This window comes from Pipistrellus kuhlii, unplaced genomic scaffold, assembly GCF_014108245.1.
Source record: "Pipistrellus kuhlii isolate mPipKuh1 unplaced genomic scaffold, mPipKuh1.p scaffold_m20_p_2, whole genome shotgun sequence".
NCBI classification, from domain to species: Eukaryota; Metazoa; Chordata; class Mammalia; order Chiroptera; family Vespertilionidae; genus Pipistrellus; species Pipistrellus kuhlii.
In genome coordinates, this window is record NW_023425515.1 from 71,711,607 (window position 1) to 71,724,102 (window position 12,496).

Here is a 12,496-nt window from a genome sequence, read left to right on the forward strand (position 1 = left end):
ACATATTTCCCCCTACAGGTATTTGATTCCAAATGCAGGAGATGCTACCAAAGCCATAAAACAACAGATCATGAAAGTGTTGGATGCTTTGGAAAGTTAATATAAAAGAGAATTAAAAGGAAATTAAGGCAACCAAGAGAAATATGGACATTTTCTTGACTGAATACTAACTGGAGAACTTTCATTTGCTCATGTGGATATTTGAAAATTTTAAATTATTATAATCTCTGGACAGTTAATTTTAAAATTTTTTCCTTTTGCATTTTTGGCTTTGTAAAATGATTACTTACAAAAGTCACTTATTAAGTGACTTTGAAGTAACTGACCCTGTGCCCTTATGAACTAAGGGAGCAGAATGCAGTTCTGTTTTGAAGAGCTGTTTTAAGGGAACATGCATCACTTTCAGATTTAAAAAACAACCATACACATATATATATATATTTGCAATGTCTTCACTGAAAACTAGAGAGAGAATTAGTTGAAGAGAGCCTATTAATTGCTAATTTGGTTTTACCCACTGAGCAATATCAGTAACTAAAAAATATTACATAGCTTAATAATTAGTTTGCCGTTTCTGTTCTTAAAAAGAGTGTTATCTTTTCAATGAAATGGATAAAGATTCCAGCCAACTCAGAAAGTCAGTCCAGTAATAAAATGTTGAAACATCAGTTTCCAAACATCTTTGCACCATTGGCTAATAATTTGAACATGAGTGCTTCAGATACTAAACTTCATCCTAATAGTTTCAATGGAGCAGTTAAAAGCAATATATATAAGTAGGCAGGCATACTAAGATTACAATTAACATTTTGAGGACAGAATTATATCTGTACAAATGTCATTGGTCTTTATTACAAATGCAATACTTGACTTAGGGTATTTAAGACAGGTGTTGAGCACACACTGATTTATCCTCAGTGAGATTATGGTCTATGACCACAAATATCCACTTAAATAAAAGCCAAATAATCAGAGAGCTGTATAAACTATAGATGTTTTTATCATCACCTTCTGAAATTTCTCTTCTTTGGTTTTTGTTTTGTCTTACAAAAATTCCAGTGGTTTCAAACTATTTTTATTCTCTTAATATGACAAAACTGTAAAGAGATCTGCTTTATTTCAAAGCTTCCTCAACTTAACTTATTGAGAGATTCATATTAGACATGTTAGGTGAGAGAAATCCAAGAACACATTTGAGGATGTGGAATAACTTCTTGTAAAATCTGGGAAATAGCAAATCCTAACAATCTTCCTTGTTTTAAAGTGTAATGGATTATCTCAAAGGGATTGATAGGAGAAATATTTAGACATATCCTGTTTTCAGATAGTAATTTTAATTTACTTCATGGAAATCAAGTGAATAAAAGGCAGCATATGTCATGGTATTTTGATATTTTATTCTAATTAAATAAAAAGTTTACTTGAGTGGTTGAAGACATTTGCATGAAATTGCTCCTGGTGCAATAATTGATATTTATAACTCTCTCCACAACTGTTATATTGCATTTTTTTCTTTTCTTGGCATCCCTTTGGAAATGTCCTGAAGTCTCATCCCTCCACCCCCATTCCAGATATGGGACTTTTTACATAACATTAATGTAAAGGTGTTCGTGTTAATGTTTATAAATCACAGTTGTAAATAAACCAATACAGTTTGCGCAAAACTTTGTTCTTAATGACAGTCTCTCTTTTTCTTCCCTCCTCCATTTTTAATCTTTATAGATATCAAAAAATTAGGAAATTGAGGGCCATTCTTTAAAATTTAAATGTTTAGATTTGAAAGTACAGTAAGCCCTTAATTTTAGAAACCCAATTTAACAGACTTTGGATTTTATTTACTAGAGGCCCAGTGCATGGATCTGTGCACCAGTGGGCCCTTCAGCCTGGCCTGCACCCTCTTACAATCTGGGACCCGTTGGGGGATGTCGGACTGCTGGTTTTGGCTGGTTCCTGAAGCGGCAGGCAGCTGGGGAGGAGCCCAAGCCCATGAATAGAATTAGAGAACCCAGAAATCGACTCAAGCCACTACTTTTCCTTGCCCTTAAAATTGATTAAAGGTGGGCTTTTAGTGCCATCCAGACGAATTGCCAAAATACAGGAAACACATGCACTTTCGTAAGCAGTGGAGAGAATGTACACTAAGGAGGCCTGTTCAATTGTTGTTTGAGATGATTGGCCCATAAACACTGCAGTTTCATCCATAGCAATCATGTTGGAAAGATTGTATTTAGAGAAGTCAGCATCATCAATAAAGGACTTGAATGCAAGTGCTCACTTAATACTTGAGTATCTTCCAACCTAAACAATGTTGTAGATCTTCTTAAAGACAGTTCACTTTGCTGAAGGAAATTATCCAACCAGTGCTGTGATGCTTCGAAGTCTTCCGGGGCTATGTTAAACTGTGATGCCATTGCAAGGGCAAATTCTCGAATCTGAACCCTATTCACAACCAAAGCCTTTGCTCTCCTGTCAACAACCCATTCACAGATCAGGTCTTCCAGCTCGGAAAATAATGGTTGCCGACCTGATCCACACTTGTGCTTTTTAGCATTTCCCTTGTCCACTTGTTCAATGAGGTTACCATACTCTGCTCGCCATTTTCGGACCAATCAGATACTCAGCATCTTCTCTTTGCAGAAAGCAGTAAGATTTTGGCCCCAAAAGTCTTCCACGATTCCTTTCTTGTACTCCATGGAGTAGCTTTTTCTCTTTGCACTCATTTCTAGGGGTAAAAAAAAGGAATTCGGGTATCAAGGTGGGGGGAGGGGGATCACTTAAAATGACGGGGAATCAGAGGGGAGAATCAAAATGGCACAGGAAAATCAGAGGGGGGATTACCATTTTAGTAACCCCTTTTGATCCTCTTGTGTCATTTTGATTGCTCCCTCTGATCCTCCTGTGTCATTGTGACTCCCCTCCCCCCACCCCTGTGCCACTGAACACCTTAACCAGACATCCCCCCTACCCCTTTATCAGACATTTACCCCTGGGGCCTGCCTGGGGACTGTCACGGGTTGCTGGGGCCTGGATCTGGGCTGGAGCAGGGTCTGCCACTGACAGAACCTTCAGTCATCATGAGGGCGGCCGAGAGCATCAGCTGGTGTCACCAGAGACAGACCAGCACTCACCATCTTTGCCGTGTCCCATCTGCTCTAATCCTCCTGTTCTTCTACATGCATCTGCGAAAGTCTCCTCCTCTCTCCCGCCCCGGGCTCACTGCTCACTCAGACCTCCACTCCGCCTCCACACAGCAGTGACGTCAGGACTCCGCATAATGTCACTGGTTGCCAGTCGGGGCGGCCCTAGCGACCAGTTTACGGTAAATTAATTTTCATTCTGAGACAGCCTAGGGGGGGGCCTTATTTTCGAGGGGATGCCTTATATTTCACTCAGAAGGAACCTGTAAGTAGGTCTTATTTTCGGAGGATGTGTTATTTTCAGGGAAACATGGAGTATATCTCAAGAAACTAGAAACACTAATCAGAAAGGATATATGCACCATCATGTTCATAGGAGCGCAATTCACCATAGCTAAGATTTGGAAACAGCTTAAGTGCCCATCAGCAGATGAATGGATTAGAAAACTGGCACATCTACACAATGGAATATTATGCTGTGGTAAAAAAAGGAGTTCTTATCATTTGCAACAGCATGGATGGACTTGGAGAACCTTATCTTAAGCAAAATAAGTCAGTTGGTGAAAGATAAATATCACATGATCTCATTTGTGGAATATAATGAACAACATAAGCGGATAAACAGAGACAGAGAAGCATCGATCAGACCATCAAGGGGATGATGGAGGGAGGGGAAGAGATCAAGCAAAGGACTTGTATGCATGCATAAGGGTCTATCCAATGAGGGCATAAGTGGAGGGGGGTGAGCGGGGCAATGGGGGAATAAGGTCACATATGTAGTAATACCTTAATTAAAAACAATAGAACACTTGATGCACTTAAAAGAATAGCAAATTTTTATTTTATTTTAATTTTTGATCTCTAAACTTGACAAAAGCACAAACAAAACACAAAAATCAAAGAGCAATCCTGGCGAGTGAGTATAAGTGGAAAAATTCTAAAACAACATCACCAAACAGATTTCAGTCCATTAGAGGCCTGCATTGTTGAGGATACTGAGTTTGAACCCTCAGTGGATCTCTCTCCCTCCCTCATCAGCTACCAGCCCTAGCAGTGAGGTCCCACTAGGCCTGAGTGCCTCCCCCAACCTGGCCAGTTCCGCCCCAGTTACCGCCACTGGTTCACATGGCTCCAGGCCATCAGCTCACGGCCGCTCCCAGGCACAGCGCCCACCCCGCCCGCCGCAGACTCAGGCCCTGGCTGAGAGGTGGAGGCCGGTCGTTACACATTCACCAGCCGCTTCCCTCACTCCGGCCGCCCCGCTGGTCCCTCTGCCTCCGGGGCGGTCCTCTCCTGAGGGCCGTGCTGTAACCCCGGTTCTGATTGGCCCGTTGGCGCCGACAGCGAGTGAGGGACAGGAGTTGCGGGGGTCCAGCAGGAAGCCCCGCCCAGTGCGTGATGAGAGGGGCGGGGCCTCGGGCGCTCGCCCCGCCCCTTCCGGCGCGGCTTGGCCCCGCCCCTCCCGGCGCTGCCTGGGTCCGTCCTGAGGCTGCAGCTCCCCGCGGCGCGCATGGTGTACCCCGGGAGAGCCATGGCCAGTGAGTAGCGCGGCTTCGGGAGCGGCGCCGGCGAGGGCTTCCCGCGCCGTCCGTGACCTTCCCTGTCCCGGGTCCGCGGGGCTTGAAGAGGGGGCCGGAGCGCGGGCCGGCGAACTCGCGGGTACCGGCTTCCGGGGGCGCGGGCGGGGCGGGGCGGCGGGCCGGCGCCTGCTCCCCCCGGGCTCCCCCTGCGCCCCGCGGGGCAGAGCCTGGAGGCGGGTCCCGGGGCCCCTGCGCGGGAGCGTGGGCGCTCCTGTAAGGTGCAGGCCCCGCCCCTCAGAGAACCTTTGCGGGGACCCTCCGCAGTGTGACAGCCGGGCCACCTCGGGGGGAGCCTCTGCCTGCGGAGTTCCTGGAGGCGGACGCTTTGCTCCCGGGGCGGAGGAGCAGCGGGATGGCTCTCACCCTTTTCACCTGAGGCTGTTTGAACTTGAGTTTTGCGATGGCCTGAGCCCAGTCACGTGAAACGGAAGCACCTGTTGTCTTCGATTTGGGCTGCGATAGGACTGGATCCTGCGCTCCACGTTGCACCCGCCCCCCAACTCCTGAGCCAAAAATTGGGCAAGTCGTTTCTGCTTCTGGACATTGAGCTTAGCGGTTGGGTTATCGCGTGTTAGTTCCACAGCCCCCTCCTGGGTCGGCCCCAGCGCGGAGTTTGCCCCCAGGCCTGGGCCAGATTTCTTTACACCATCAGTGCGGTGCCCTGGACTCACAGCCTGGAGACCTGGAGCCTCACAGTCCTGGCCCAGTCAGTAACTTCCCATGCCAGCGAGACATCTAACCTGGTGACCTGTGAAATGGACAGGGCGTCTTGGGAGGCCCCCGTGAGATGATAAGGTGTGGAAATTCGTGGAAGTGCTCTTTGTTTTTTTATTTCAACCTAGAGTGCAAGTTGGTGGCTGAACGATTGTTCAGGATCGTCATGTGGGCGTCCTTTCACACACCTCCCTCTGGATGTGACTGCATCGTGTGAGAGGCAGGCATGACAGAGGCTGAGGTGGTTCTTAGTGGTGGCTGTCTGACTAAGTTGAGGAGTTTTTTCAAATCATATGACAACCCCCCCAAAACAAACAAACAAGGTGCCCATCTTGCGTTACTGTTCCAGATTTGGGCTTGGATTGTTACTCTGCCACTGTTCACTGACTGCAACTTTTGCCTCTGCAAGCTTCCTGTTTCCTTATTTACAAAGTATTCTATGGTCCCATGTTGGTCTTTGCACGTATTATGTGTATTTTTCCCTCTGGGTAAGTCCTTCATTGTTAGACTAGGTCACAGGCGTCTTCAAACTACGGCCCGCGGGCCACATGCGGCCCGCAGAGGAGTCTGATCCGGCCCGCCAGGTTTTTTGGGCAGTGAGCGCAGCCGAGGTGTTACAGTAGGAATTAGTAGTTCATATAGTCCGGCCCTCCAGCTCTCTGAGGGACCGTGATCTGGCCCCCACTTTAAAAAGTTTGAGGACGCCTGGTAGGATGACTCTTAGGGCAGCCAGGGACCTAGGAAATCATTGTATTTGTATTTTACAGCTGAGGTAATAGCACTCCCCAGGGGTGAATTGCCCTGCTGCAGTCCCCTCTGTGGAGCAGGCGGTTTGTAAAATGCAAGCAATCCCAAGCCTGATTCAGGAGCTGCCTTCTGGGTAGGATGGGGGAGAGGGAAGCCAGTAATAGCTGTGTGGACTTCAAACCCCCTCCCCCATTCCTCTGAAGCAGAGACAAAGCCCAGCTTCTGAGTTAGTGTGGAAACCTGTAATGGTTTTGGTAGTGTTCTCAAGGTATTTGTTTGTCCCAAAGTAATCCCAGCTTTTGTTCCCTAATTTAGTTTCCTTTGTTTTCATCCAGATTCTGAAACTGTTTAACAAGCTGCATTCAGGGTTAAATTGAGCTCTTCTCACTTTATAAACCAAGGAATGCGACGTCTGCATTTTCCCTTCAGGGTTAACTGCGAGCCAGACAGGCCTTCATCAAAGGCCAGGTCTGTCAGCCCTGCCTCTTCCCAGGACGTTTGCACAGGTTCAGGACACACAGAGTGCGTGCTCTCGTGGTGGGGGTTTCACACTGTAGAGCAGGGGTGCCTAGGGAAGCCAGGGCAGGGCATTACTGCTAATCCTGAACTAGCAGCCTCACCTCAGACCATGAGCAAACACTGGGTATGTCAGTCAGGGTCCACACAGGACACAGAAACCACACCAGTTACTTGAACAGGGACAGTTTTATATAAAGAATTATTAACCACTAAAAGGTGATTACTATAAGAGCTAAAAGAGAACTCTAAAGAATATAGGAAAGCAAGTGTAGGGTGTAGCTACCACCTCACGGAAGGAATAAGCCCTAAGACTGACCGCAGATCTGTTGGCAGGGCTGGCCACATAATTTGTGGGGTCCAGTCCCCAATAAAGATGTGGAGCATTGTTAAGATAGCAGGAAAAAGTGCTGTCAGCTTTTCCTTTGAAGTGTCTCAACATCTCATGGTGGTTTTTATTTGATACTTAATGTTGTGGTCCTCATCTACACTAATAAAAGAGAAAGATGCAAATTGGCTGTACCTTCACGATGCCCACCAGCCAATCAGGAGTGAGTATGCAAATTAACTCAACAAAGATGGCGGGTTATTTTGCATACACAAGCACCTGGCAGCTGGGGGCGGGATGCCTGCGTTGTCACCATGGTGATGATGCAGGCATTCTGCACCACCCCAGTCGCTTTGGGTCTCTGGGCAGCATGGGAAGGCTGAAAGGCGGCTCCAGTGCCAGAGCAGAATCAGTGCTGACAGCCAGGGGAAGGAAGACCCATTCTTTTTTTAAAAATATATTTTATTGATTTTTTACAGAGAGGAAGAGAGGGGGATAGAGAGTTGGAAACATTGATGAGAGAGAGTCATCGACCAGCTGCCTCTTGCACACCCCCACAACTAAGGTACATGCCCTTGACTGGAATCGAACCCGGGACCCTTTAGTCCGCAGGCCGATGCTCTATCCACTGAGCCAAACCGGTTTCAGCGGAAGACCCATTCTTACATGAATCTTCGTGCATGGGGCCTTTAGTATTAGCATAACCAATGGACACAGACACTGGGGCGGTGGCGGCTTACCCGGAGTGTGAATGGCTGGGGAGAGAGGGGGGTTGTGTCAATTGGGGGAAAAGAAATATGTAAAATTTTAGACAATAATAAAAATGTTTAAAAAGAGCAAAAATGTTGCAGTCATTTGGGCATAGGGATATTTATGGGGTGAATACAGACCCTCACAAGTGCACAGGAGCGCTGCCCTGTGATTAGGCACATCTGCAGCCCACCAGCTGCCACCCTCGCCCTCCTGTTCGCAGATGCACTTAGGGTTGAGTCCCAGGCCCTAATGAGGAACTTGAGTCAGGTGTCTTCCCTCCTCATGACCCACTGCCCCATTCCCAGTGGGATTTCACCGTCTGTACTGGAATGCCCTCAGTTACCCAGATAAGGGGTAGGTGAGGCCCAAGATCAAATAGTAAGGAATAGTTGTGTATTCAAACCTAGTTGTCTTCCTTCAAGCCCTGTTCTCATTTTAAGTAAAAATCTGGCCCTGCCTATTTCACTTCAGGCTCTTGTGCGTGGCATGGGGCTCTGCCCATGGCAGTTGCTCGCCAAGGTCTCTCAACATCACCCTGCTTGAAATTTTGGACTGATAATTTGTTGTGAGGGACTGCCCTATACATTGTGGCAGGTTCAGCAGCATCTCTGACCTCTTTCTGTTAGATGCCAGTAGCAACCCACCAGTGTGACAGTCCAGAATGTCTCCAGACACTGCCGGATGTCCTGGCAGGCGGCGTTGTCCTCGGGTGAGGAAAGCTCCGATTCAGCAGTCCGATCTTCTGACACATGTTTTCTCTTCTTCAGCTTTCCGCTTGGCCCTCATCCAACTTCAAGTTTCTTCCGTCAAATCGGATAATCTCAATCGAGCTTGTAGCCTTGTCCGGAAGGCAGCCGCCCAAGGAGCAAAAATAGTTTCTCTGCCAGTAAGTATGGAGGAGCCACCCCTTTCTGGGCACGCTGGGCCCCACGGAACAGCGTCTGCCAGCTCTGGTTTTCCTCTTGTGTCCGGGGCCAGCAGGGCCCTCTGGGGGCCAGGATTGTGTCCTGATTGTCGGAAAGATGACCCTCGCAGGGGCCTCCGGGATAGGACGTGCCCATGCAGTTACAGGTCCTCAACAGGAGGGTCGCCTACTCTGCTCAGAACCCTCGTGGGCTGGAGGACTTACCTAAGGCTGAAATACCCCACCTCGGACATTTCCCTTCTTTCCTTATATAGTTCTTCTTCTTTTTTTAATCCTCTCCCCAGGGTATGTTTTCTCTTGATATTCAGAGAGGGGTAGGGGAAGGAGGGAGGGAGAAAAAGAGGGAAAGAGAGAGGGGGGAGGGAGAGAGAGAGAAAGAGAAAGAAAAACATCTATGTGAGAAACATTGCCCGTTTGCCTCCCATATGCACCCTAACTAGGAATGAACTTGCAACCCTTTGGTGTATTGGACGACACTCCGACCAACTGAGCCGCCCAGCCAAGGCTCTTTGTATAATTCTTTTTTTTTTTTTTTTAATATATTTTATTGATTTTTCACAGAGAGTAAGGGAGAGAGATAGAGAGCTAGAAACGTCGATGAGAGAGAAACATGGACCAGCTGCCTCTTGCACACCCCCTACCGGGGATGTGCCGGCAACCAATGTACATGCCCCTGACCGGAATCGAACCCGGGACCTTTCAGTCCGCAGACCGACGCTCTACCACTGAGCAAAACTGGTTTTGGCTCTTTGTATAATTCTTTATAGGACCAGGATGTACTGATTTTATAGCTACACCTCCAACATTTAAAAAAACTTTTTTTGAAAACTTAAACTATTAGAGACATTTAGAAAATCTTTCTAAATGTAGAATTCTGCATCTCTTTTCTAGGTGATTTCTTTTAAAACAACCAGCTGAAGCTTGCACCACATTTGCCTGCCCTCTAGTAGGGGGTTAGCTCCAGAGAAGGATCCCGCAGGGTCAGTGGTGGAACTGTTCTGGACAGCCCTCCTCCCCTCTCCCGCGCTGGGGAAGAGGCGGCCCTTTGAAAACCCTGTCAGACTGGCGGGAGGATTCTCAGGACTGCCCGCACACTGGGCCAGGCCATCACAGATAAGGCCAGTGAGTAGGAATCTTTAGCAGGGGAGCTCGAGATCTTAATGTTAATCCATCTTCGCTTGCACTCCTGTCCTGGGACTCACCTGGACTTGTACCCTAACGTGGCCTGTCGTTGGTTTGTGCTGCTCGGGCATTAGAGTTGAAGACCAGGAGTGAAGCACTTGAACTCAGCTCTGCTTCTCTGACATGCGTCTTGTACAGGCTGTCAGCCTGAGCTCCTTGGCATAGTGTGCGGAGCACAGGCAATCTCAGTAAATGCAAGGCGAATGAATCAGAGTCAAAGTCTAGCGGTTTTGCTTTTCTTTTATGACCGAGCTGGGGAAGACAGATGTGTCCGGGGAATGAGAGTCCGCTGGGTCAGGATGCTGGTGCTGGAAGGGAGCTGAGAAACCGCTCATTTTACAGATGGGGAAACGTCTTAACTTCTGTGGCTTTCGAAGCTTCTGTATTTTTCCAGTCGCAGGCTTTATTGCTTTACATAGTTGATGTAATTTTGAGCCTATGGGTTCATCCTAACGAAGTCCTGAGAGGGAGCCCGTGTGGTGGCCTGGGCGCCCTGGGAACGTGCAGCCCTCCTGTCCACTCGAGGGAGAGGCCGTTCCCACCTGCCGAGATGACCAGGGTCTGGCTGAGCACAGGTGCCTGTCTCTTCTCAGCCCGCCTGAGCCGGTGCTGACACTGGCCTGTGGCTACAGGCTCTGCAGCCCTAGAACCTGAGAGAGAGAGAGAGAGAAGGAGAGAGAGAGAGAGGTGTGTGTGAGTGTGTGTGTGTGTGTGTGTATGTGTGTGTGTGTGTGTTTGTGTGTGTTTTAACCCTTTCAGAGCAGAGCTGGAAGCAGCGGCTCTGTCTTCTTACAGTAGGACTTTAAAATGGGTTGGATGTTTTGATGTTTTTTTTCTCTCTGCTAACATTGTTCTAGGAATGCTTTAATTCTCCATATGGCACGAGCTATTTTCCTGAATATGCAGAGAAAATTCCCGGTGAATCCACAAACAAGCTCTCACTACTAGCAAAGGAATGCAGCATATATCTCATTGGAGGTAACTTCCTACCCTTAAGGTATAATGGTGGGACATTGAAAGCACATGGATAATTTTTGTTGTTGCACTTAAACCAGGGAATATGAATTAGCCATTGAAAAGAATGAGGTAGGTCTAAATGTAGTAAAGGGGAGAGCTCATCCAGACATACTGTGAAGTGGGACAAGAGTAGGTTCAATATGACATGAACAAATACTCGCATTCATATTAATCCCACACACAAAAGGTTGTTGATTTTCATATGTGGTTTTGCATGTCAGACACAGTCAGTGTTGTAGAAGGACGCACACTGAACTGGTAATGATGATTTTCCCTGGAGAAGGAGTGGGAGCGAAGGCACAGATGGAAGTATAGAAAGAAAACCATACCTGAGTGTCTTTCATTTCACTAATACAGGGTTAAGAAAATTGTTTTTCTTGTGCTCGCTTCAGCAGCACATATACTAAAATTGGAACGATACAGAGATTAGCATGGCCCCTGCGCGAGGATGACACGCAAAAAAAAAAAAAAGAAAATTGTTTTTCTTAAAGAGGCTCCATACATCAAGGTAGCTTTATGTGGTTGTAAAATAAATTATAAAATGTTCTGTTTGCTTAAAAAAATCGGTACAGTAAAACTGTTTAATAAGGACTGCAAACAAAATTATTTCTGTATTATGCTACAATATATTAAGAATTAGAAATGAGTAAGAGGTGGAAAAAGAAGGCAAAGCAAGAGGAGGCAGGACTGGGAACCACAGTCAGTGACGGACAGACATGTGGCTCCATGTCCGTCTGGAGGCCCTTGTGGATGCAGGTGTATTGCAGGAGGGCCTGGTGAATTTAAGTTGAGCAGCAGTGAATTCCCCATGTTGCTTCAGTGTTTCAGATTAAATTTTGCTCAAGATCAAAGCTAAATTCAGATATTTTTGAAACTTTAGCATCTGACCTAGTTATTTACACTCCGGAATTTATCTCTGAAAGATTGTATTCAAGAAGGAAAACAACTGGTTAAGTGACCCTTACAAGATAGTAAACTGTATTGTTAGACATAAGTGACAGTTTATCAAGCCGCTGTCCAGTTCCAAAAGATTGCTTTGTTCAGAATGTTTTCTGTGCCTGCCGTCTTTCTCCTCTCAATAAAAGGTTCCATTCCTGAAGAGGATTCTGGGAAATTATATAACACCTGTGCCGTGTTTGGGCCTAATGGAGCTTTACTGGTAAAGCACAGAAAGGTAAGTAGGAAATGTGCCAAGTCTCATTGCCTCTTGAGAATTTACTATGAAGTCCCCTGTTTCTTCTCATTGTATTGTACACACATCAGGCATTTTGACTGGGTGGCACATTTGGCTATTCTTGGATTTGCATTTTGATATAAACTTTAGACTTGGCCTGTCAAAGGGCAAACCTGCAGGAATTTAGTTAGGATTGCATTGAATATATAGAGATCATTTGGGGAGTGTTGACATCTTGGCAGTAGTAAATGCATGTACATTTACGATTATTAAGTCTTCCTGGTCACGTCATTCTTTTATTGTTATGGAATGTCTGTTCTGCTTTTCTTTTTCTTTTTCTTTTTTTGGCCTTTGTAATGCTCTCTTTCTTGAAGTTTATTTTATCTCTGATAATACTGTAGCCACTCTTCTTGTACTTAATCT

At 46.5% G+C, this 12,496-nt stretch overlaps 2 protein-coding genes and 1 non-coding gene across 6 annotated transcripts in view; all 3 read left to right on the top strand.

Moving 5' to 3' along the window:
* TBC1D23 (TBC1 domain family member 23) overlaps positions 1-1,656 on the top strand; it is a 59,982-nt gene extending 58,326 nt beyond the window's left edge. For all 3 annotated transcript variants that reach the window (XM_036445073.2, XM_036445074.2, XM_036445075.2), the window contains one exon: positions 19-1,656. In XM_036445073.2, coding sequence (XP_036300966.1) covers positions 19-100 — 82 coding nt within the window. In that variant the 3' untranslated portion in view covers positions 101-1,656. The remainder of the gene's footprint in view (positions 1-18) is intronic.
* Positions 1,657-4,520: 2,864 nt separating this feature from the next.
* The window catches only part of NIT2 (nitrilase family member 2), a 41,838-nt gene continuing 33,862 nt past the window's right edge, over positions 4,521-12,496 (top strand). For both annotated transcript variants that reach the window (XM_036444235.2, XM_036444234.2), the window contains exons 1-4: positions 4,521-4,675; positions 8,543-8,661; positions 10,740-10,860; positions 11,985-12,073. In XM_036444235.2, coding sequence (XP_036300128.1) covers positions 4,648-4,675; positions 8,543-8,661; positions 10,740-10,860; positions 11,985-12,073 — 357 coding nt within the window. In that variant the 5' untranslated portion in view covers positions 4,521-4,647. The remainder of the gene's footprint in view (positions 4,676-8,542; positions 8,662-10,739; positions 10,861-11,984; positions 12,074-12,496) is intronic.
* Positions 11,279-11,383, top strand: LOC118724995. The gene has a single exon (XR_004989763.1). It is a non-coding gene; the product is annotated as a U6 spliceosomal RNA (small nuclear RNA).